The sequence below is a fragment of the Sphaeramia orbicularis genome, chromosome 6 (genome assembly GCF_902148855.1).
Source record: "Sphaeramia orbicularis chromosome 6, fSphaOr1.1, whole genome shotgun sequence".
Lineage (NCBI taxonomy): Eukaryota > Metazoa > Chordata > Actinopteri > Kurtiformes > Apogonidae > Sphaeramia > Sphaeramia orbicularis.
In genome coordinates this window covers 40,429,418-40,456,615 of record NC_043962.1, presented here as the reverse complement: position 1 = coordinate 40,456,615, position 27,198 = coordinate 40,429,418, and the positions used below count along the sequence as shown (strand labels likewise).

The 27,198-nt window shown below is 36.1% G+C and overlaps 1 protein-coding gene across 10 annotated transcripts in view; it reads right to left on the bottom strand.

Annotated features, from left to right (window-relative positions):
- The window catches only part of ap3b2 (adaptor related protein complex 3 subunit beta 2), a 103,154-nt gene that overhangs the window by 63,480 nt on the left and 12,476 nt on the right, over positions 1-27,198 (bottom strand). For 6 of the 10 annotated variants that reach the window (XM_030136083.1, XM_030136084.1, XM_030136082.1 and 3 more), the window contains exons 2-7: positions 9,365-9,440; positions 8,848-8,922; positions 8,431-8,526; positions 7,141-7,301; positions 3,863-3,929; positions 3,384-3,566 (exon numbers count right to left, since the gene is read on the bottom strand). In XM_030136083.1, the coding sequence (XP_029991943.1) occupies positions 3,384-3,566; positions 3,863-3,929; positions 7,141-7,301; positions 8,431-8,526; positions 8,848-8,922; positions 9,365-9,440 (658 nt within the window). Of the gene's footprint in view, positions 1-3,383; positions 3,567-3,862; positions 3,930-7,140; positions 7,302-8,430; positions 8,527-8,847; positions 8,923-9,364; positions 9,441-24,302; positions 25,186-27,198 lie in introns of those variants that run through there. The other 4 variants (XM_030136077.1, XM_030136078.1, XM_030136080.1 and 1 more) reach the window with 2 other exon arrangements.

The following is a 27,198-nucleotide window of genomic DNA, read 5'->3' as shown; positions in this document are numbered from 1 at the left end:
ATAAAAAAACTCATTTTGTTGCTGGTCTCTTATCAGAAAAAAAGTCGACATGTGTCTGAGGAACTGATAAAATACAGAGAAAAGCAAAGCACCTTGCAGACAGTGAGCGAGGAAAATAAAAAGATGACTTTAATTTGTTCCCCTATTCAGGAAATAATAAGTCAACAAAACAGCTGTATCTTGTACATGTTTTCCATTTGCTTATACCCAAATACACTCCAGATACCAACAAACAATGAATAAACATACTCCTGGGTCAAATAATCAAAACAGAATTTTCTAGAGTCTCTATTATCAGTTTTGAAGCCTCTGCGGTAAAATGTATATTAATCCAACATACACTCCAAATGTCCACACAGGATTCTGACTGAAAGCCTCTGGAATGTGATCAAGAGGATGACGGATGGTCACGAACCATCAAACAATGCCGAGCTGCTTCTACTGTGCCAGGAATGGAATAAAGCGTCAAGAGCCACGTGAAAAACAAGCCAAGACACTTGAAAGCTGTGACTGAAAATCAGGCTGATTCAACCAAATACTCATTTCTAAACCCTTCCTAAATTAAAACAATGATGTCCTGATTAATACTGAACATAAACTTGTTTTCTTTGTATTATTCAAGGTCTCAGAACACTGCAATTTTTTACAATACATTTTTATTTTTTAGCAATTTTTGTTAAATATTATTTTGTTGGAATTTGAAGGAGGAAAAAGGAAAATCATACTGATACTAAACACATAAATACTAAAACCAGTAATCTCAAATGTTTATTCTTCTGTGCTTTTTACTTTTTCTTCTTCCATATACAGCCCTGTATGAAGAAAGAAAATATAGCCATTGAAAATAAACAAAAGTGTAAAAAATGTCCAAATTAAAATGTGCATGAAAATGTTGCTGAATGTACAGCGTGAGTGGTCAACTTTGACTATTCACACAACAAGCCTTAATGCTCAATGGATGTCACATTGTTTTCTCCTCTGGACACAGCTTGAAATGAAAAGAATGGAGTTCGATGCTCAAATGTCAGTGTTTCTTCTGTACGGGTGAATTACATTATGAGATTTATGAAGGTATAAAGTTATTATGTGATGTTATTATCTTCGAGAAGTTGCTGTTTGTTGATCCACGGTTCAGACAAAACTGTGACAGTTCTGAACTTGTTTGGATGATTCCAAACAGATCTTCAGTGCCACTACTGACAACACAAACCGAACAGAAAACAGAGGTGATTTATGGTTTTACTGTGGCTGTTCTCTGTTTAAAAACAGAGCTAAGCTTACAGAACTATAATATAAACTATCATCTGATGCAGCACATGAAGATTATAAGCCACAGTTATTTTGACCAACTGTCAAACTCTCATAAATGGCTATGAGTTTTAGTTTGAAGAGGAAAACTTGATAATCCATAGTTGTAAGTGTGTTCTGATTCACAACTTCCCCCTGTTGTTGACAGTTTGGAGTATCAATACTTAATAGAAACCTTTCAGGGCTCTTAAATTTTCTGACACTGCAACATTCCTATGTTCAGCCATTCCTTTCTACATGCTTTGAAAAATAGGATCAAGGGTCCTGTAGTCCAACGGCATATTTAAGGACATTAATTAAAGACATTCATTTGACCTTTTGAGGTCACTCAAGGTCAAAATTCATGGCACCAAATGAAAGCCCATCAGCTAAAATTTACTTAGGGGGTCAAATGAGTGGGCATTTTTGTCAAAAAAAAGTTGTAAGAAATGCATAGAACTGTGTTGAAATAATGCTAATGTATTTGTGCACAGACCACTGATATTATTTGACAGTGGAAGCTATATTTTCAGAAATACTGGATTTTGAATAGCACGTGTATGTGAAAACTTTTGCTGGTGGACGGACGTGACATTACCCATGATGATCTGGTCAGTACCAGTACTTTATTAGTAATAAACTTATATACTTACTATTGCTAATTCTCCTCTTATTCATAAATGTTAGTATTGTGGATGTAAAACAATAACAGCTGACACAAAAACACAAAATGAGGCAGTGGACGGATGTGACATGGTTGTTACGGATCCCATCATACTGATGCTCTGCAGCCATGTCACCGTTTCCACAAATGATCCCTGTGCAAAAACTAGGATCAGAATTATTTATTGTATAGTTTATCATCATACTAAAAAGTAAATAAAAATGTAGAATTGTTATTTCTTTATAAAAATGCTTATTATTAGAAAACTGTTGATTTAAAAAGTGACATGTGACATTCTTAATGTATGTATTGGCGTAACATAAGCAGGATGGATCAGCACCATACTCCATATTGAACCTGTAAAAATAAAACATGTGATATGTAGGATATAATCTTGTATGAAAAACTGGGAATCTAAAATAATAGAATATTTGTTTTTCAGGTAAATTCAGTTCAAATATAACTTGGCCATTTGTGACATGAAAATATAGCACTAATTGTGATGAAATTGGACATTTTTGAGTTGAAAACATAGTTCATATGACCATCAACATGTTGCAACAGAACTGAAATCCTGTAAATTTGCATAACTTGCATTTACCAACACAAAGTTCCTTTGGGGATTCACTTATATTGATTTCTTATGCACAAAGACATAAATAAGACCTCTAAGCAAATTTTAGCCACTATATGTGACTTCCTATCTATTGCCAATAGTAATTATATGAATATCTTCAACTGTTTTCAAGTTATAGCACTTTGAAATGTGTCCCATTATAAACCAATGGGGGATTTTAAAAAATTTCAAAACTTCATAAAAATTCAAAAATCGGTCTTTCCCAATTCTTTGAACAAACTTGGTAGACCTTACCCCAAAGATGTTCCACAACAAATATCAAGTCATTCTGATCGACAGAGAAGAAGATTCTTGAAAAATTCTTTATAGACGACAGACAGACAACAACTGATACCAATAGTCCATCGGACCTTTGGGCCATTGGACTAAAAACACAGCCGATTACAAGTTTTGCTGGTGGAGGCATCTAACCCGATATATTTACCATACAACCTCCCCACTATCCCACTGTCAGCTAAACAGATCACAATGGTCTTCCATGTTAGTATCAAAAGAGACACCCGCCAGCACAGAATTGGGACAAATGGCAATCTAATGGGAGATAAAATTGAGTTGGACTGCAAAAAAAACTAATGTGCATCTGGTTTCGGGCCATATACAGACATCGCCCAAATCGTAATTGAAAGAATGAGATTTGTGATCTGTGCTGCTAGGATTTATGAATGAAAATCAATCATAGTCATATATAACAAAAAATAAGTCAAAATGTAGCCAAATTAAGGACCCATGATCACTCATATGTAAAGCAGTCATTTGCTGGATCACACACACACGCTGCAGGTGTTTCTTACTCACGTTCATATTTGGGTTGAGGAACTGGGTCCTGGCATAGCGGGTCAGCATGTTGATGATGACGACCTGCCCCCACTCTTCCACGTCGATCAGGAGGTTACACAGCTTCCTGTAGTTCTTGTGGATCAGGTCGATACGCTCTGGACACACCTCCTCAAACGCCATGACTACACTTCCTGCCACCAACTGAACCCAAAGCAGGTGAGGACTTTAGAACTTTGTGGTTAAATTCTTTCAATTGCATTTACCGCAGCACAAAATGACATAATCAGCTGTACAATCTGGCTGTTTCTCATGCATTTCAGCTAGGAATGACACCAGTTTACATTAAGACCAGAGAAAATAGAGAGGAAACAATAATAAGCACTGAGAAAGCTGAAGCCAGGGAACACATACTGGGGCTGTTTGTTCTTCTATTTGCATTTGTTAAAAAAAATCTGGTAGAGGAAATATTGAAACAGTGTGAACGGTGCAATACTCACCGTGGTTTTGTCAGCAAGGAGTTTTTCTATGACTTCAATAAGCTGGTCCTTCTGTTCAGGATCCAAACTGAGCACAAAGAGGGAAAAATCACTGGTGTTTGAACAATGATGATCTTCCTTTGACTGTTTACAATAGGTCATATTATAACAGGGGTGTCAAACTCATTTTAGTTCAGGAGCCACATTAAGCCCAAACTGATCTCAAGTGGGCCGGACCAGTAAAACAGTAGCATAATACCCTGTAAATAATGATGACTCCAAATTTTTCTTTTTGTTTAACCGCAATCAAAATTAAATTATGAAAATATGTACATTTACAAACTATCCAAACAAAATCATGTGAATAACCTGAAAAAACTGAAATTTCTTGAGAAAAATAAGAGCAATTTTAAAAATATTACACCTCAATTTAGCATTTATACATGCATATTACAGATTGGATCTACAAAGGCACAAAATATTTAATAGCAGGAAGAATAATGTTAAAATTTCACTCTCAAAAGTTCAGGTTTTTCACATTTTATCGTTAAAGGATTGTTTGTAAAAGTTAATATTTTCATAATTTAATCTAAGTTTTTACACTGAAACTATGAGAAAAATTTGGAGTTCATTATTTATAGGTGTAATGTAATATTATGTTTTTCACATTAAACTAAGAACATTTGGAGTCATTATTTATAGGTTATGCTATTATTTTAGTTGAGATCACATTGTTCTGTATGTGGAACCTCAACTAAAACGAGTTTGACATCCTTGCTTGTTAATATCTTAAGTGTAATTTTTGCGCTTTGCAAATTCATCCCACGGACTGGACTGGAATCTTTGGTGGGCCAGATTTGGCCCCCGGGCCGCATGTTTGACAACCCTGTACTATAACACTTCAGTCTCAGGGTCAGAATCCCAAAGAACAGAGCTTTACAGACAGACTCAAGGATGTTTCACTGATGACATGCTGGTGCAAATACAATCATAAAGCTTTACACCTGAGTGCAAATTGTCCTTATATTGTATTTCTAGTGTTATTTTTTTTTGTCTTGTTTGCATGTCAGTGCACAAATTGGTCTGTAATAAACTGCAGAGTACAAAAACCCTTAAATGTCTTCAATTAGCCAAGATACACAAATAGAGCTTTCCACCATCACACACCAATTATCATTTTGTCTCAGGCAGTTGTGAAATGTGTTTCTTAAAATAATTAAGCCGTAACTTTAACTAATGAGGTTCAGGTGTCACTGAATGTATTAGGAATTTCACAAATGTGGCGCTCAGAGGTGGCAGCAGCTGAAACGATGGAGTCTCTGAACTCCAAAACAGGATGTGCACATCTGCACATGGCGCAGCAGCAACAACTTCATTAGTACTAGATCGGTCGTGATCTGACGGTCACATTCTGCAGCTGTTACACTCAAATTATACGGCAATAAGATGTGGTGTTTGTAATTAGACAACCTGATCTCCATCAGCGCAGCAGCTGACAGTCTGAGATAAGCCTCAGATCCACCAGGTCTACTAAATATCTGCCTGAAAATGCTGTCTTTGATATCAATACACATTAAAGGATTTAATATTTGGCTTTTCTAAATGGAATTATGCATTTTAAAACATTTCCCTGTGGTCTACACAAACTGTAAATGCTATGCTTGGGTCTGAATTCTTCATTAATTTAACTCCACAGGTCCATTTTCAACCTTATTTCTGACTAATGACACCAGAAAGGTCATTTTGAGCACCGGCCCTTTAAATGCAAATGAGCCACTTCATGCCCCACCCCCTCCAGGTTGTTGGCTGTGCTGCTCTGTCCCGTTCAGCCACTTGTGTTCGTTAATACAACCAACAACTGAACATTTTAGGTAATCAGCTCAAAGTTTGGTCAGATTTTCAGTTTTTACAACAACCGCTGCTGCTGACGAACAATTAGGTCGTACTCGGAGAAATGTTCGTCGAAAGTCTTGACCTTATATGGGCAAATGTCATGATGTAACTAGTTATAAAACGTTACAAATTAAGCAGGAATCCACTCGATTTTTTAATGAATATAAAGATAGCTTTGCAACATCTGGAGGGTTCAAATTCAAACTTTTTGAACTATTAGGCTCCCCAAATATACAAAAAAATGTACCAAAGACTAATAAAAGTGGGTTTAGCAAAATATGACCCCTTTAAATGGGCAAATATCTAAAACAAGTAAACAGTCTAAGACCAGCATATGTTACAGATAATTTAATTTAAAGAAAAGACCAATGTGACAAACTGCACTGCTAAGCAAACACTAAGTAGACCCAACAGTACAAGTATTATTTCGCTACTAGAAAACTAATGCTGAGGCCGAGGGTGAGAACCTTTAAGAAACAACTTTTAGTTTCAAAGAAAAGAAATGATAAAAATAGAGGCATTGTTGTTGTTTTCTCCAATGGACACAGCTCTAAAGGAAAAGAATAGAGTTTGATGGTAAGTTTTAATTTACAAATGTCGTAATGTAACTAGTCATAAAACGTAACAAATTAAGTAGGAATTAAAACGGGTTGTAGAAATCTAATCGGTTTAAGCTGGAATGAATATAAAGATAGCTTGGCAGCACCTGGAGTGTTCAAATTCTAACTTTTTCAACTGTTAGGGTCCAAATACACAAATAAATGTACCAAAGACCATAAAAGTAGGTTTAGCAAAATATGACCCCATTAATTCAGTATTATTCAAGCCTCTAAAACTGGAAGAAAAGAAAAAGAGAGATAGAAACAGACAGTGAGTGAGAATTGCATCCACTTTTTGCAGTCGTATCAGTAGCATCGGTATTTGCAACAAGGCTTCTTTGATGAGAAAAGAGTCAATTTTACACAATATTTACAAATATTCCCTATTTTATATCTATGCAAATGACTCAGATGCACTATGGCATTATTTTCATGGTAGTAGAATTTGCTGTGAATTCCACCCTTTGTCTGCTTTGTGAATTACACACTGAATTTTTTGTTACATTTTCACTAGTTTAAGGTCCACAAAAGCTACACATTCCTCTTGTGGATCTGGCCCTTAGTCTACTGGTTCCCAAAATAGCTGTCAGGGCTATTTAGAATGCTGCAAAGAGAATAAGAAATCGTAAAAACTCCTGACTCATAAATATATAAATTATGCTCCTTTAAATCTTGTTTATATAAACTAGGGTTCAACTCATAATAAATGCATAAGAAAAATTCTACAAAAGGCTGAGTTCAGAGCACTGAGAAAACCTACAATGAATGCATTTAATCTGAAAGATGAAAAGTGTTGAAAGAGATTACCTGTAGAGTTTAGGAATAGCATGAGCAGCTGTCTTCCTCACATATGGAGACATATCTGAAGCAGCTTCTTTGATGGCCAACATCATTATCGGCACGATGATGGTAACTCGGATGCTGGAGAGGACTCGTAGAGCGCTGGCTCTGATTAACTGGTTTGGATCCTGAACGGGTAGAAAGCAGAAACATCTAGAAATATTCTTAACCCATAAAGACCCAAACATCCACCATCTACCAAAACCATCTACTGAACTAAACTGTTAAATGATCTACTTATCCTATCAATCCATGTAAATAATTAATGTAAAATAAATGTATTCATCTTTTCATGGTCATCAGATATGACCCATTTGGATGTTCAGAGGCTCCGTAGTTGCCATGGAAACATGTCATCTTCTACAACATTGATTTACCAGTAAAACCCATGAAGTTGGATCAATGACAGTGGATGGAGACACGTTGTTTATGTTCAGTTAATGATTATCTTTGTTGTCAATGTCACCTTTTCTTCATCTACATAATTAGTAAATTAAATGTTGGAAAATACCAGATTTTCACTGAAAAAATGCAAAATAAAGAGGATAATATTACAATAAATGGTGATAAACCACTTAAGGATGGTTGAATTTGTTACTGGTATTATTTGGGCGAATGTGGTATATGATATTCTGTTCATGCTTTCTTTTCTTATATTCGTCATTTAATAGGTGTTATGTATTTTATTTTTATTTTTTTGTAGTTTTGTTTTTTTGTTTTGTGTTTTTTTTCTTTCTCTTCTGACCAGTTTACTCAGTTGTGGTTGTAGTTATTGTTACCATTATAATTATCACCATGGTTGTTACTGTTTGTATTGTTGATATTTTCTTGTGAGGGTCTTCGCCACCTTCTTCTTTCTTGCTCCCCCCCATGTCAGGTCCAGCATTGAAATGTAGTTCAACAAATCTCATAATAAACACAGTAGAATATCAAGGAGAGCTTCATATACTTTATGAAGTTCCCCTTGGCAAAGCAAATTTGTTCAGCACCAAAAGGCAGTCAGACTACCATTCTGCTGTTAGGATGCTGGACAAGACAAGTTAAGAAAAAAAAAAAGGATGGTTGAATATACAGTAGAGAAAAAATTCTTTGGGAAGTGACACAAACGGCACACTGGGTCCTTATGGGTTAACAGTGGGTGACAAGAGTGATTCTAAAAACAGAGAATCAGACTCACATTATAGTTGTTTGTGTATGTGAATGAACCCTCATACTGTAACACTTAGATTGGAATTGCAGTAAGCATCTCTAATGTACCTTTAATCCTCGCTGAAATGTGGAAATGGACAGAAGAGCAAGATCCTGCTGCTCCTCAGCGTAACGCACCAAGTAAACATACACTAACTTCTTCACCTGAAAGGAAAAGAGAGCAAGAGAGACCAACTTAAATTATGTAGATTACTTCAATTATTTTCACTGAGATAAATCTGAAGCAAAGAGATAAAGCACAGAGATAAACCACAAAAAGGGGAGAGGAAAATTGCTATTTCGTTAAGGTGAGATAAAGCTAAACCCTATGGGGATTTTAAAAACTACGATAAGATAAGACATAAATTACAAGCAGGAAAATAAAAAAAATAAATAAATAATGAGCTTTAATGAAGGAAACAACAAAAGCAGAAGAAATGGACCCCATAAAATATGAACCAACATGGAGCTGAGTTCATTACAAACCTCAATGTTTTTACACGCCACATTTTTCACCACAGCAGGGAAGAGATCTGATGCATTTTTACCTCGGGCGATCATCTGCACACAAACAACAAAATCATCACTGTGCACAGTGAGGATTTCACAAGGTGACACAATCGTTTATAATAGAAGGTGTAACTTTTGTTTTTATTTTTATATCATCCTTCTTCATTTTCATCCTCTGTCCTGCAGGAATAATGAATGAATGAGTCGGCGTGGAGCTTCAGAAATAAGAATCTAACACAGATTATGAATATTTAACAGCTGACTGTGCAGTTCCAATCTCTCACCAGTCCATTTATATCATCCAAAATTGTCTTCCTCTTATGGCTGTAGGATATTAAACCCCTTGCAGTTTCAGGATTTAAGCACACATGCATGTCATGTTTTGCATTTAATATTACGCTTAAAACTTCCCATGCCTTCGTCCTTCTTCAGCCCACCATGCTGCCATACCTGCAGATCTGTGAATCCCAAAGTAAACGTGATTTATACTCACAGCGACGATCCGCTTCATAGCCTCCAGCTTCAGGGAGTCTTTGTTGCTGTCCAGCATTTCCTTCAAGTCATCATGTCTGAGGGAGGAAAATACTGATGATTAGCCCCAGTTTTGTTCAACTGACCAGAAAATAACCTTTTTTGATGCTTAAAATGAAAAAAATCATGACATATTTTTCAAGTTACAATCAGTCTCTCTAAAAAGTTTGCAAATGTGACTCAGAAACTACTCGCTTTGAAGTTGGAAATCCAGCTTGCAGATTATGTAAACCATTGGTGCTGCAGCTCAAATAGGTGAGTAATTGGAAACTGACATGATCCCTAAAATATGCTGACTGCTCAGAGAAATTACAGGTACTTCAGCAACAGTCGTTTTAGCAACATTTCTCTGACAGAAATATTTTGCTCAAGGTGTTCAACCTGAAGGTTAAAACACATCCGATTATTCCGTATATTAACAAATGACGAACAAGTGTGAGAACAAAGATTTCTGCAGGTCAAATGATTAGTCCCAATCAGATGTGAAGGGAACACGCCGTCCAAGCACGATGCCTGTTTGAGTGGATCTGAGCTGACATCCCCACCCTGCTGCAACACAAATACACACAAACCGGCAACCAGACAACAGTAAGACAGACAGGATCAGTGCCACAGCTGCCAAGATAAAGAGTCCTGTGTAGCCGAATGTTGAAATACCGATCGATAACATTTCCAAACAGACAGTTTTGCTGCTCTGTATTGTCATGAAACAGAAGACAATAATGCTGCAATCTAAAACCTCTTGTGTCTGGTAGCTCCTTGCATATACCAACACAAACACTCTATTTGTCTGGAATGAACAAAGCCAAATTCTGAGTTGTTTTGACTTTTTCTTTGATATAAAAGTAATATAATTGCCGTCTGGATATTTACAGGCACCGGAACTATTATGGACCCAATAATAAAGATAATTATGAAGCAAAACAGATGAATAAATACATGCAAAATTTAATTTACTGGGTTGGTTGTGAAGATGCAGAGGTAATTGGAAATACACTGAATATTTAAATTTTGAATCCGAGGAGAACATTCATAAAAAAACATAAAAGCGTAGGAGCACACAAAATATCTAAAGCTTAAAAAAACACTCAGTCTTGCCAAATACTGTAGATTCTAAGTTAAGTGTGTTGGCATTACTCTGGTGGCCCATTCATGAACATGATTAACTGAAAAAATTTATTTCAAAAGGTGTAAATGGAATCATTCTAGTACTTTAAGGTGTTTCTGTGTAGTTTTGATATTCCAAACTTTCAACATCAGGGGGGAGTCTTGCACCAGAGCGCACTTACAGCTACCAAAACCACAAACGAATCAATACTATGTATCCACAGACTGTATCACTTACTGAATAAAGTATAAAGTTAATTGTTTACACACATCTGTATTGTGGTATCATCAAGTTTTCTTCTTCAAACTAAAAATCATAGATGATTATTCTGACAGTTGGTCAAATTAACATTGGGTCTTCTAATCTTCATGTGCTGCATCAGCTGATAGTTTACATCAGGGGTGTCAAACTCATTTAGTTCAGGGGCCACAGTCAGGCAAGTTTGACCCCAACTGGGCCGAACCAGTAAAATACTAACATAATGATAAATAAATAATGTCAATTCCAAACTTTCTTCTATGTTTTAGAGTGAAAAAGGTCAAAAATGACATCATAAAAATGTTTACATCTACAAACTATCCTTTGAAATAATGTGAATAACATAAACAAACTAAAATTTCATAAGAAAAATAGGTGCGATTTTTACAATATTATTGCTTCAGTTTATCATTTACACATGTCCATTAGAACTTACAGATCACAGTGGATCTACAAATACACAAAACATTTAGTAACAGACATAATATTTTAAAATTGCACTTCTTAACACATTTCAGGTTGTTCATTTTTCTTTAGGTTATTCATGGTTTTTGAGAAATGATAGTTTGTTTTAGTGTAAATACAGTAAAATTACATGAAAATATTCACATTTTCAAGGAAAAAATTTGGAGTTGCCATCATTTATAGGTTATTATGACAGCATTTTACTGGTTTGACCCAGTTGAGAATAAATTGGTCTGAATGTGGAACCTGAAATAAAAGGACTGTTAATATCTTATGGGTGATTTTTGCATTTCGCAAATTCATCCCACGGGCCGGACTGGACCCTATGGCGGGCTGGGTTTGGCCCCCGGGCCGCATGTTTGACACCCCTGGTTTACATTATAGCTCTGTTAGCTTAGCCCTGTTTTTAGACTGAAAACAGCCACAGTAAAACCACAAATACCCTCTGTTTTCTGTACAGTTTGTGTTGTCAATAACTGAACAAAAGATATGTTTGGAATCACCAAACCAAACAAGGTCAGAACTGTCAGTTTAATCTGAACCATGGATCAACAAACGGCAACTTAGCAAAGATAATAACATCACATAATAACTTAATGACAATGATAAATTGTATTTCAAACAAAACTGGTGTATGAGTGTTTGGTGGTGGTCGGAGGGGCCGTAGGCGCAAAATGGCAGCCACGCTTCTGTCAGTCTGCCCCAGGGCAGCTGTGGCTACAGATGTAGTTTACCACCACCAGAGGGAGAATGTGAGAGCGAATGAATAATGGGTCAATAATGTAAAGCGCTTTGGGTGTCTAGAAAGGCGCTATATAAATCCAATCCATTATTATTATTATTATTAAAAGTAGGAATCTATATCATATCTGTGTGTGTGTGTGTGCGTGCGTGTGTGTGTGTGTGTATTTGCACTGTTCTGAGAAATTGAGATGTTTTTAACTGGCCATTTTGGTACCTACAGTTGAGGCAAGTTGATAGGACCAACATTTTGGGAAATATTAGTCATTGTGGAATACAAGAGCCTTACAATCATCTTGCTCGGTTGACAGGAAACGCAGTACCACACTGCATGACAGGAAATGAAGTTAAAAACAGGAACAACGCACTTTACTAACTTCAGTCCCTAGATATCGGTATAAAATATGATGCGCTACTAAAATATAAAGGTGAGTAAAAGGCAAAAAAATTTACCCATTTAAATGGAACAGTCCAGAATACTGAAGGTAATAAGTTGCCAAAAAAAAAAAAACAGAAAAAGGAAAAAATGTCACACAATGTACAACAATTTCATTATGGCTCTTTAACAACACTTTATGTCTGAAATGGAGCAGGAAGAAGTTAAGCTTACATTGTCCTAACCCCAATTTTACTTGACTTGGCTAATCAGCTAAAGTATACAAAAAAAAAAAAAGTCAGTCATTAAATTACTGAAAAAGAGAACAAATAATTCCATACCATCAGTAACTATTACTGTTGTACTCCTGTTACATTGTTACTATCTGTGAAAAAAAAGGTTTTTATTGATCTAAAATTTTGGGATGTTTTCCCATCCCATATTTTGTTCCGTTCTATTCCACAAAACCACTCCACAACATGATATGTACATGTGTTTAAGATTTAGCCTAACAAAAATGTTGTTTCATATTTATCTGTGAATAATTTCTGTTACTTGGAAGTCATTTATTTCTTGCTTTGTATAATATTTGCGCTGTTTTAAATTCCGTCAGATCCCTTAATTTGAATGTATGTGAGATTAAGAACAGTTTCCTGGTATGTTTCATATATCTGTATTATTTATTATTCGTATTGCTCTCTTTTCAAGTGTTTTCAATTTTCTCCATTCTTTTCATTTAGAGTTGTGTCCATTGGTGTAAAAAAACAAGTGCTTCCAGCTTTTATCACTTTCTTTGACTTTAAATGTTGTTTCTTAGTGGTTCTCATCCCATCTCCTCACCACGTTTTCCTCACCATGGGAGACTGGCAGGATGACTCACTACTCCCTCTAGTAGTCACTAGATCATTGGTATAAATAAATTAATTCATTTCACATCTCTACAACCCAAAACATTTGCATCTTTGACACAACATCAAACACTCTAATCTTAATTTCAGGACACTTTTTAATATTTGAATGTAGAAATATTACATATAGCCCTTTTATAAAGATAAAACTAAAGATGCGGAGGTGTTAAATGGTGATGATTGGTTTTAGATGATTGGTGGGTGGGGTGATTAAGGAGGTGTACATTTCCTTTGACTGGTTTCCACAGTAACAAAGGATGAAATGATGTTAATTGATTTCCCGCCTTCTTATTGTAGATGACAATGATCTCATGAGAGTCTCAGAAAATTCATAGTAATTAACTCCAGGGATCAGTTTGAGAGTCATTCATACAAACACTGAAAGACACCAGGTGTTACTGTCCGACATATATAGTATCATAATCATTCAAAAGGGTAGACTGATGGGGCTTTAGCGCCATCATGAGGTCACTTTACAAGCCATTGTTTAGGGTACTAGACAGCATTTTAAACCAGTTGATACCCAGTCGACCCCATTTTAGTTGATCACATTGAATCCTCTGTACCCTTCAAAACTCTTAAGTACCAGAAGCAGCCACATTTCTGAATGTGTTGCCATGGTAATATTACGGGATGCTTGTACAATATACAAATGCTATGCAAAACCATATCCACAGGAACGTCAGCTAAAAGCTTAAGAAAACCAATTGTGAGACAACAGAACACAATCCACACAACAAGCACTAAAAGGAGTGATATTTTCCTTTTTAAAATGGAATTACGCATTTTAAAACATTTCCCTGTTGTCTACATAAACTGTAAATGCTCTGCTTGGGTCTGAATTCTTCATTAATTAAACTCCACAGGTCTATCTTCAACCCTATTTCTCAGTAATGACACGAGAAAGGTCGTTTTGAGCGCTGGCCCTTTAAATGCAAATGAGCCACTTCATGCCCCACCCCCTCCAGGTTGTTGACCGTGCTTTCTGGTCCGTGCAGCCACTTGTGTTCATTGATACTATCATTAACTGAACATTTTAGGTAATTGGCTCCAAGTTTGGACATATTTTCAGTTTTTACTGCAACCACTGCTGCTGATAAACAATTATGTTGTACTCAGAGAAATGTTCGTCGAAAGTCTTGACCTTGTATGTGCAAATGTTGTAAAGTAACTAGCTATAAAATGTTACAAATTAAGCAGGAATCCACTCGATTTTTTGAATGAATATAAAGATAGCTTTGCTACACCTGGAGGATTCAAATTCAAACTTTTTTAACTGTTAGGCTCCCCAAATATACAAATAAATGAACCAAAGACCAATAAAAGTGGGTTTAGCAAAATATGACCCCTATAAATGGGAAAATATCTAAAACAAGTAAACAGTCTAAGACCAGCATATGTTACAGATAATTTAATAAAACAAAAGACCAATGGGACAAACTGCACTGCTAAGGAAATACTAAGTAGATCCAACAGTACAAGTATTATTTCGCTACTAGAAAACTAATGCTGAGGCCGAGGGTGAGAACCTTTAAGAAAGAACTTTTAGTTTCAAAGAAAATAAATGATAAAAGTAGAGGCATTGTTGTTTTCTCCACTGGACACAGCTCTAAAGGAAAAAAATAGAGTTTGATGGTAAGTTTTATTTTGTGCCTTATGAAAGTATTATTATCATTAAGCTGCTGTATTTTGATCCACGGTTCAGACTAAACTGTGACAGTTCTGACCTTGTTCAGATGATTCCAAACAGATCTTTAGTCCAGCTACTGACAACACAAACCGTTCAGAAAATGGAAGTGATTTGTAAACCACAAACTGTGGCTTGTGGCTGTGGCTGTTTTCAGTCTGAAAACAGAGCAAGGCTAACAGAGCTATAATGTAAACCAGGGGTGTCAAACTCATTTTAGTTCAGGGGCCACATTCAGCTAAATTTGATCTGAAGTGGGCCGGACCAGTAAAATAATAACATAATAATATATAAATAATGTCAACTCCAAACTTTTCTCTGTGTTTTAGAGCAAAAAAAGTAAATTTACATTATGAAAAGGTTTACATCTGCAAACGATCCTTTCAAAAGATGTGAACAACATGAACAAACTGAAAAAATAAGTGTAATTTTAGCAATATTCTGCCTCAGTTTATCATTTACACATGTACATTAGAACTTACAGATCACAGTGGATCTACAAATACACAAAACATTCAGTAACAGGCAGAATCTTATTAAAATTGAACTTATTTATCTTAAGACGGTTCAGGTTGTTCATATTTGTTCAGGTTATTTAAATTTTTTGCGAAATCATATTTTGTTTTAGTGTAAATACATGAAAATATTTACATTTACAAAGAGGAAAATTTGGAGTTGTCATTATTTATATGTAATTATGATAATATTTTACAAGTCCCACCCACTTGAGACTGAATTGGTCTGAATGTGGAACCTGAACTAAAAGGATTGTTAACATTTTAGTGTAATTTTTGCATTTCACAAATTCATCCCAAGGGCTGGACTGGACCCTTTGGCGGGCCGGATTTGGCCCCCGGGCCGCATGTTTGACACCTGTGATGTAAACCATCAGCTGATGCAGAATGTAAAGATCATAAAACACAGTGTTATTTTGAACAAATGTCTGTTTTTGTTTGAAGAAGAAAACCTGATGATACCACTATACAGATGAGTGTAAATAATGAGTTTGAGACATTCAGAGTGATACAGACTGTGAACAGCGTTAAATCCTATACCCCTAATTTAGCTGGTTGCTACTGAAAAAAATATTTGAGTGAAATATATTGTGTTTTTTTTTTTTTCCTTCTTTTTTTGGGGGGTGGGGGGTTTAAACTCAAGTGGGTGCTATATTACTGAGTCCAGCTAAATTAAACTTCATCTGAAACCAGCTGAATAATTCATCTTTGTTTTTGCTTTTTAAATGTCAAGACTCAGCTCTGTCAAAATAATTATTAAATTATTTAAAACACACGCTTTATCCTCCAAACACATACAATCAAAGAGTGGACAAATATTTGAGGCTAGTGTGGCCAGAGGTTTTTATGTCTCTCCAGTGTGTATTGAAGGCTGCTGGGATATACTATATATTTCCTCTGTGTTGGAGGTTTGACGGCAGGGAATGGACGCCTTGCAGTCTGTGAGGAGGTGGCTGCTGCAGAACCGAGCTGATTTATCACGACTCTGCTTGAGTTGTGTGCGCACCCCCGTTTGTTTGTGAAAAAGACTCCTGCTTTTGTCTCCTTTGAGAACCAAAGTGTTAATAACTACATTGCATGAATAATATGGTTCACTCAGTCACACACTTCAAACACTAACTTCATCAAAGGGTGTCAAATCAAAAACCTGAGAGTATCTATAAAACACCGTTTGTGGAGGATTATTTTTGGATTTAAGCAGTGAGCTGAAGCTGGTTTCTTAGCTACAAATATGTGGCTGTGTCCCAAAACAAATGCAAAAATAAACTCTAAGAAAATGTAAAGATGAGCTGCCTGAGGCGATGATGGTTCAGACACAAGGATGACTTACTAAACCGCACTGATCATTTTCTGCAGAAAATTAAAATGGTTACGGTCCATTTCGTCCTGTGAAATCACGATGAGAGATCTGGAGCTTCTGGCACAACTCTAGATATGTGAACATTTATATTGAACTAGTCACTTCATTTCAGTTTTCATGTCTGTAACGCCCTTTAATTCAAGCTTCATAAACATATATTTTTTTAATAAGGATAAGACAAAAATACTTAAGGGAAAAGACATAGCCAAAAAGTATACACTGTTGTTCTAGAGCGGGGGTCTCAAACATGCGGCCCGGGGGCCAAAACCGGCCCACCAAAGGGTCTAATTTGGCCCCTGGGATGAATTTGTGAAATGCAGAAATTACACTGACAATACGAGCAGTCAGGATGTTAGAATCATTTTAGGTCAATTCAATCTCAAGTCGGTCAGAACAAGTAAAATACTATCAGAATAACCTATAAATAATGAAAACTACAAATTATTCTCTTTGTTGTAGTGTAAAAAAAAAGTAAAATTACACAAAAATGTTGACATTTACAGACTAGCCTTTTGCAAAAAATGTGACTAACCTGAAATTTCTTAAGAGAAGTACGTGGAATTGCACCAATATTCTGCCTCTTACTAAATGTTTTGTGTATTTGTAGATCCACTGGGATCTGTAAGTTGTGATGCATACGTATAAATGATAAACTAAGGCGTAATATTGTTAAAATTGCACAGATTTTTCTTAAAAATTTTCAGGTTCGTATTTGTTCATGTTATGTTCGAGTACGATTCATAGATGTAAACATTTTCATTACGAAATTTGACTTTTTTCACTCAAAATCAGAGAAAAAAACTTTGGAGTTGACATTATTTATAAGTTCTTATCCTAATATTTATATTATTTTACTGGTCCGGCCCACTTTAGATCATATTAGGCTGTATGTGGCCCCTGAACTAAAATGAGTTTGACACCCCTGTTCTAGAGTCTGTAAAATGTAAACAGCATTTAGTTTTGACTTTGCTGTGATTAAATTTATGTTCAGATTCAGGTTAATTATAGGGCAACCTACAATTGTTTGTGTGTACTTTTGTGTCTTAATAAAAGTATACAGATAAGACTGCAAATGTAATAGATTTTCCATTATAGTAAGATGATACTATTGTTGCTCTTACATTTTTTAGCACGCTCTCACTCTCACTTTCCACGGAAAACTAAAGCTGAATGTGGCGACTTCACATCCTTCTTCTGTATTCCATTAAAAAAACCATTGTGAGACAAAGTGATTAACTCATTTTTTACACTCATGACTCATCTAAGCCCTGAAATGTACCTGCCAAATTCTAATGGAGGAGGAGACATCCTTTGTCTCGTGGCTGATGGTAATTTGCCACCTTGATCAGCTTCACTAATTAAGTCACAGTGGATTCATGCAGCTTGTTTGAAGACAAACAGGCATTTTAAGGATCTAATTAAAGCTGGACCTGAAAACATTGATTACATTTGCTGCAGCTGTCAAAGAGGCATTATCAGCCATCTGCAGCCACAAACAAGGTACACATGCTTTATTAGCAATGTGTTATTGGGAAAAAATCATGACGGCATAATGGTTGCTTAAAAACAATTATAATTAATTAGAATCAATTGAAAAAAGGAGAAATAATGACTTTTGCAACTATTTCAAAGCAATTTCTGAAATTATCTATATTTTTTCACACTTTATGATACGATACAATATACTTAAATGTCCCCTTGGAGAAATTTTCCTTGGGTGTAGTATATGCTGCAAACAATAATACACAGTATAATAGATAGAGAACATAAACAATACAAAGTATGGAAACAGATATTGGACATTTCTTAGGCCACTATTGCACCAGCAGTATTGAACTGATGAAGCATAAACCAATTTTTAACAAAGTCTCGCTGACAGAAAAATGACTGTCCCTGTTGTGTTGTTATCGTCTTTGTATGTCTTGTAGTGTGATTGTTCTTTGTATCAAGACTATGATATTCTCATGTAAAGACATTATCCTGTACATGTCACCCTGTGTGTGATCTATTATCGTTATCATATGTCCAATGCATGCAGTAAGTACCTGACATCACAACTTTTGGGTATATAAGTGTCTTCTGTTAGGATGGTCGGCAAGGATCTCTCCTCACTTTCCCGTATTTACATTTTGCATTGAATTTGATAAAGTGGAGACTAGGGCTGCACGATATCAAAAATTTATTGATGTCAACGCTTGCAATAGACATACTGCAAAGATTAGTTAAATTTTGATCAAATGTAGCCTAGAATTTATGTGTCGTGCATTCACAATCAGTGTCAACATATTTGGCCAGTCAGATGGTGCCTGAGAAGCCCGCCAGAGAGTCGTCGTGATGGCTGAAGGTAATCAAGACCCCATTCTGCAACACCTTCTTGGCTCAACAAATTTGTGGGTAGAACATTGGTTCCCAACCATTTTTGGCTCGTGACTCCATTTTAACATCACAAAATTCTGGCGACCCCAGACATTCAAAACCAAGCCTTTTTTTTTGCTAAAATTGATTTGTTTCTGATCATGTAATAGTTTACTATTCTATGTTGCAAATAAACATTAATTCTAGATGACATTTAGTCTATATAATGTATATTATTATGGACGGAGGCAGAAAAGCCAGGTGTAGATTACTGCACAAAGTGACAATTTTATTTTCCTTGGTCAGGATATGTACAGTCAGTCCAGCTTGGATTTACAAGGCTGACAATTAATACTGAACAAACAAGAACTAAAACTTTGAATTATGAAAGAGCTGCAGCATCTGAAACCGACCGCAATGAACATTTGAAAGATAAACAGAGCCACAGTGCTTCAGTTTCAGCTTTGCAGTTTGTCATGTCTTTTATGGATTGTGATTGTCCCTCTCAACTCACCACATACTTATTTTTTGTAAGTAAGGTGTTTGGTTTTTTTTTAATCAATTGCTAGAAATTTCAGGCAACCCCATTTGAATTCCAGGCAACCCCATGTGGGGTTCCGACCCCAAGGTTGAAAAACACTGGGTTAGAAAAAGGTTTCCAGTTTAAGGCCATGTCCACACAAAACTGCATCTTTTCCTATCCCACCTTTTTCTTTGTTGTTTTCAAAAAATTGCTCCATAAACACTGAGTCATTTCAGGAAATATCTGTGTCCACTTGAAATTACTGAAAACGATGTAGTACAAATGTCAGGCCTGTATGTGGCATTGTAATGCTATTGTAAAAAATGGAGACGAAGGCATGGAGCATGTGCACAAAGCTTGTGTGATGTATACAAACCATAGACTACAGAAGGAAGAAGAACAACAACTCTCCGCGGTAGATCCAAGAGCACGTAGTGAATGTTGTTAGCTATGGTTGTTTGTTGTTCATTGTAATGAAACAGTAACCAAAAAATTTGATTCAATATTTCCAATAAGCTCAATAGTTGTTGTAGCACGAGCACTTCTCTGTAGTCCGCCATTGTTGTTGTTGTTGTGAAGTGGCATCTTGCTTCCTGGGCGAAAGGTTAGAGACATGGGGCTATGACATCATCATTTTGGAAAAGTTGTGGTTTACAGATGGAGATGCAAAACCGGTGTTTTCAAATTTATCCACTCTGGGACCAAAAGTTGCAGTTTCAGTGACTGAAAACACTGGTTTTGTGTGGATGAAAAGCCTTTCCGATACAAAACTTTTGCGGATATGACCGAAACCATCTTCGTTTGGACAGGGCCTAAGTTGAGATGTTAGAGTTGGAGTTAAATGATTATGTTTAAATTTATTATCAATTTGAATGCTTTAAATCGCTTTCAGGTTTTTTAGTTATTTCAATTGAATTTTGTTTGCAGTAGCAGAAAATGTTTTAAGGGTCAAGGTGATTTATGGCCAGCACTGCAGGTGTAGCTGCATTTTTCCCAATAGAAATAATGTTAGAATGGAAACAATGCATTTTTGGATTTTAATTGTCTGCATCACTCTATGTTGGCAGCAAGTAGAGTGAAGAAAGACATTAAATATTTAAATATCACAAGTCGTTATGTATTGTTATTGCAATATTCAATAATGTTAATCGGCTAAAATTTACTTAGGGGGTCAAATGAGTGGCCATTTTTGTCAAAAAAAAAAAAAAGTTGTAAGAAATGTATAGAACTATGTTGAAATAATGCTAATACATTTGTGCACAGACTACTGGTATTATTTGACAGTGGAAGCTATATTTTCAGAAATATTGGATTTTGAATAGCACGTGTATATGAAAACTTTTGCTGGTGGACGGACGTGACATTACCCATGATGCTCTGGTCAGTACCAGTGCTTTATTAGTAATAAACGTATATGCTAATTATCTATTAATATTAGTTATTATTATTATTTGTAGTATTATTATACTATTATTATATTGCTAATTATCCTCTTATTCATAAATGTTAGTATTGTGGATGTAAAACAATACCAGCTGAACAAAAACACAAAATGTGGCAGTGGACGGATGTGACATGGTTGTTCCAGATCCCATCATACTGATGCTCGGCAGCCATGTCACCGTTTCCACAAATGATCCCTGTGCAAAAACTACGATCAGAATTATTTATTGTATAGTTTATCATCATACTAAAGAGTAAACAACAATATAGAATTGTTTTTTCTTTATAAAAATGCTTATTATTAGAGAACTGTTGATTTAAAAAGTGACGTGTGACATTCTTAATGTATGTATTGGCGTAACATAAGCAGGATGGATCAGCACCATACTCCATATTGCACCTTGTAAAAATAAAACATGTGATATGTAGTATAAAATCTGGTAAGAAAAACTGGGGAATCTAAAAGAATAGAATATTTGTTTTTCAGGTAAATTCAGTTAAAATATAACTTGGCCATTTGTGACATGAAAATATAGCATTAATTGTGATGAAATTGGACATTTTTGACCTGAAAACATAGTTCATATGACCATCAACATGTTGCAACAGAACTGAAATCCTGTAAATTTGCATAACTTGTATTTACCAACACAAAGTTCCATTGGGGATTCACTTATATTGATTTCTTATGCACAAAGACATAAATAAGACCTCTAAGCAAATTTTAGCCATATTGCATGTCGCATGTTTTCCTAATATCGTGCAGCCCTAGTGGAGACTGACCCAATAAACAAAATATTCACTCCAGAGCCTCTGAATAGACAACAAAGTCCTCCAAAGTAGATCCAGGACAAAAAGTGACAGCCTTTGTTATCTAACTTCATCTGTCCAACTGTATTGTAGCTTAATGTACTGGAAATCACCTCCTTCTGAGAAATCATAGAAATGTAAGATAAATTATTTTAGAATTAAAGTCAGATCACCGCACCTGTAGGAAAATTGACCCTCTGACTGAGTTCACACATGTCTGCACATGCTCAAAAGGCCTACAGTAATTCTACACCAACATGGGTTCTCTAATTTCTCTGGATTTGGTCCCGTCCTGCTGAACCACTGCTGAATTTACAAACAGCTCTGAATTATTTAACCCACTGTCGTACAACACAGAACACCGGCGCTCAGGTTACGTGGCACCAACGCCAAGAGATCAGCAGGACTCTGCAGCTGACAGATCTGAGGAAACAACCTGAGACGCCATGCTAGTTTGTCTTCTAAAATCAGAATGCTGCTGAAAAACATACAAAGTAGCAGGTCTGAAAATTGTTTTCCGTAATCAAAGGTGATGAAGCTGCTGAGACTTATTTACATAGTTACAAGTTTGAGAGCTGATTCATTTGAGATGATTCATTACTGTGACCTAATAAACTCAAACAGCACACTAACATTTCCTCTGAATTTAATTCATTTCCGCAGAGCAAGAGCTTGAATGTGATAGTCTGCAATGTGATTAATTAAAGAGGAGGTTTTAGGACTTTCAGTGCTGTCAGTCTGATTCCTGATACTGTACACACTAATAATGTTAACCCATAAAGACCCAGAGCTACTTTTGTGGCAGTTCCCAAATGAATGTTTGTCTCTATTTAATCCTTCTTAAGTGAATTATCACCATTTATTATACATTATCCTCTGTATTTTGCATGTTTCACTGTAAAATCATGTATTTTCCTATATTTAATTTCCTATGTTTAATTTAGATGTTCACAAAAACTCAATGTAAATTCAAAGGTTATTATATCAAAACAGAAAAAACTGAAGGAAAAGTGACTTTTTCAGCAAAATATATCATTAACTGAACATAAACCAAGCGTCTCTAGCCACTGCCATTTATCAAACTCCATGGGTTTTACTGGTGAATTAATGTTGTAGAAGATGTCGTGTTTCCATGGTAACTACGGAGCCTCTCAACATCCAAATGGGTCATATTTGATGACCATGAAAAGATGATAAACCATATTTTACACCAATAATTTAGGATTAGTGGATCAGAAGATATTAAAAATGTTATATCAGTAGATGGTTTTAGTCGCCAGTGCATGTTTGGGTCTTTGTTCGACTACTTGAAATAATGCAGATACAAGGAAGAACACAAGGGAAAATTGGTAAATAAATTATATGGGTAGATTCAAAAGTTTTGTCATTCTTCATTCTGAAGTATTTTCCCTTTTGCTGTGAGTTTTTCACAGTGCTCAGTCTGAAACTCTTCTTACATGTTGCATCTAAGTTGTTTGTAACAATAAGCTTAGTGTTTCATTGTGGTAACAGTATGTATTTGGAAGGTTTAAACCACAGGTGTCAAACATGTGGCCCAGGGGCCAAATCCGGCCCACCAAATGGTTCAATCCGGCCCCTGGGATGAATTTGTGAAATGCAAAAATTACACTGAAGATATTAAAAATCAAGGATGTTAAAATCATTTTAGGTTATTTCAGTCTTAAGTGGATCAGACCGGTAAAATACAATCATAATAACCTAGAAATAATGAAAACTGTAAATTTTTCTCTTTGTTTTAGTGTTAAAAAAAAAAAAAAAAAAAAGTAAAATTACACAAAAATGTTTACATTTACAGACTAGCCTTTTACAAAAAAATGTGAATATATGAAATGTCTAAAGAGAAGTATGTGGAATTTTAATAATATTCTCCCTGTTATTTAATGTTTTGTGTATCTGTAGATCCACTGTAATCTCTAAATTGTGATTCACATGTATAAATGATAAACTAAGGCCTAATATTGTTAACATTGTACTTATTTTACTAAAGAATTTTCAGGTTGTTCGTATTTATTCATGTTATGTTCAAGTACAATTTGTAGATGTAATCATTTTCATTACAGAATTTACTTTTATCACTCAAAAGTTCTTATCCTTTTATTTATTTTATTTTACTGGTCCGGCCCACTTTATATCATATTAGGCTGTATGTGGCCCCTGAACTAACATGAGTTTGACACCCCTGGTTTAAACTATCAACTTCATATTACCGTCATGATCCATTAAATCTATCCAAGCTTGTACTACAGTTTTAGTTGTGATCTGCTGTGTAAAAGTAACAAAATGCACTCAAAATAATGTTGCCCAGATCTGGATCATTTCTAATATCCTACCGCAAAGGTTGATTTTGGAAACTGCCCCCACCACCACCACCTTCCTCCAGTGGTGCTTTTTCCTCCTGGTCTCCACTTCCACCTCCCCCAGTGCCTCCAGATCGGAGGTGTCGCAGCTCGTCGGGCTGCAGGGCGCTGTACCAGGCCTGCTGCCCACCATCGGGGGTCAGCACCGGGCTCTTGTCCTCCTCCTGGCCCTGAACCTGGCTCTGCACCGTCTTCACTATGTTGACGGCGTTCACCGGCAGCTGTAGCAGCTTCTGCATGGTGGTCATGTTGGAAACTGAAGAAAAAGCTCCAGAACAACCTGTAGAATCCCAGGCGGGTGAAGTGGAAAGATGGGCTGCAGTTTGCTCAAGCCACTCCTCGGTGCTGTAGCTGTTAATCACTTGGATGAGTCGAGGAAATTCTCAAGATCCTCCTTCTCAGTTTTTCAAAGAGAGGGCAGCTCTGGTTAGACTGTGTTATAAATACACCTTCCCACTGAGGTTAAGTACATCCAATGTGGACATTTCTTGCAAGAATGACGCAATAAAACCTCTCCAGAAATGCTCTGTTGCCCGCTGAAATGCTTCTCCACGGTGGTGAGGTTGATATACTTTGCTGCCTGAGTGCTGTAATCCAAATCCACTGGAGCTCCTGAGTACTGTGGGGTTTTTTTCTCTGTTACTGCTGAGTCTGTATGCATTCAGTGAAGCAGACATCAGCCGCTCTGTAAATGGATGCTCAGCAGAGAGGGGCGTGGAGTTTTATTCGCCGTGAAGCCTTGCGACTCCTCCCGTTGCCTCTGTGGTTCCTGTTGCTGCACCAGCCTCTCTGCCGATACGTATACATGCATACGGTGGAGTGTGTACACAATAGGTCCACACAGACGCATCTGAGCTCTGTTTTTCAATGACACAGCCTCTCCCACCTTCTGCCACGTTATCGCTCCGCTCATCTTCGCTCCGCCTCATTGCTTTAATGGGTGGAAATCTCGTCCCCCGCTTCCCTCATTCATGTCAACTCTCACTCTTTTCGCAGCTGCCTTTATCTGCCTTCACCTCAACTCCGTGCCAACAAACATTTGCACAAACCCGACAGATGCTTTTAATACTCTTCAATCCTCTTATTCTTTATGTTTAAAAATTGTTCAGTCTTATTCATTTTTAATATTCTATGTGCTGTCTTTTTTTTTTTTTACCTCTCATCTTACATGACTCAGCTTTCTTGGCAGTGTCGTGATAAGGACTCTCTCTCTCTCTCTCTCTCTCTCTCTCTCTCTCTCTCTCTCTCTCTCTCTCTCTCTTCTCTCTCTCTCTCTCTCTCTCCCCTCTCTCACTCTCTCTCTCCCACTCGTTTCTTTTCGGCTCAAACAAAAATAACTGCCTTCAAGCGCAATTCACATATGCTGTTTTCTGGGATATGCAACAGCTCTGTCAGGATGTGTTGACATTTATTTAACACTAATAAGGTTTTTTTACACTTGATGTCATGAAAAAATAAATGCTCCCTTGCAGTATTTCAAATGAATTACAACTACTGAATGTTTGGAAATGAATTTGCACGTCTACACAGTTGTGCTGCAGCAGCTCAAAAAGTCTTGGTCTTTTTTTCTTTTGTTTTCTGTTTTTTTTTTTTTTAACAAAATGGAGTGTTTGATGTCTCTGAGGAGCTCTAAGACTCCATTGTAAGTCTAATTCCTCTCCATCTTGGCTAATTGTAGAAAAATGAAAAGCATCACAGTCATTATTTTGAAATCTGAGGAAGATATGGTTCTTAAAATTAGAGTCGACTCCTGCCAGCCACTATTTGAATTTCTTTTATTGTCTCGTGCTCAATTTTGGATGTAGTGCAATGCCATAATACCTCTATATTAAGGAAGACTACAGTCAAAACAAGCAGAATAAAAAACAGAGAATAAATGTGGGTTTTTAAAAATAAATAACTCTAGTGTGTCTCAAAGCTAAAGAATTAATCATTATGGAAATAAGCCTTTTGGGTTTACTGTAGTACACTTGTCTCTGTTATGTTAATGATGTTAAACAGACTGCTGATATTGGCAGACTCGGTTGTAATTGTGACTCAAAAACTAAAGATATTTCCATCCATACTTTAAGACACTGATGTTAAATTCCACATTTATTGATTAATTACTCAGATTCACCCTTTCATGCATGAATTATGAGAGGCTTAGCCAAGATATTTTTCCTGTGTGTTTTTATTCCTCTTTAGGCATGAAAAAAACAATGCGATTGAGTTTTTTTTTCTTTTTAAGGAGTTACAAAAAAATCCACTCAGCCGGACACCATGCATTTAATTTTTGAAGCAAAGAAATATGTATTTAAAACCTAATATCAGAAAGTAATATGGAAAACTATGTAATAAAAACATTTTTACTGCTGCTAATCAGATGTTTTCTCACATTTTAACAAACTCAAATTCACTTCATGGAGATCATATGTAAAAAAAAGAAAAAGAAAAAGAAAACTCTGTTAATTACAGTCTGATAACAATTAGCAGTTGATTTACATTAAAACATATCATTGCAGATCAGATTTATCAAGAACAGCAAAGTTACAATAACAGTATGAATTGCACTGTATGGGATGATGCATAAGTGTCCACTGTTTTAGCTGATATAGAACTGTAACAACAATACCCATGAATATACAAGAGAACAGCTGTAGAATAACTGTCCACTGTAGCGACCACTATGCATGCAAGGGTTAATGTAGTTAAAATATGTTCAAATAACATCAAATCTGTCTGTTTGTTTGTTTGGTTGGTTGGTTGGTTGGTTGGTTGTTTTTTTACTTACCATCTACTTGAACTCTCTGTTTTACTCTATTCTACTGTTAGGACAAAGCTTTAACATTAACAGGTAAAGCTGCACAATTAATCCAATCTCATTTGC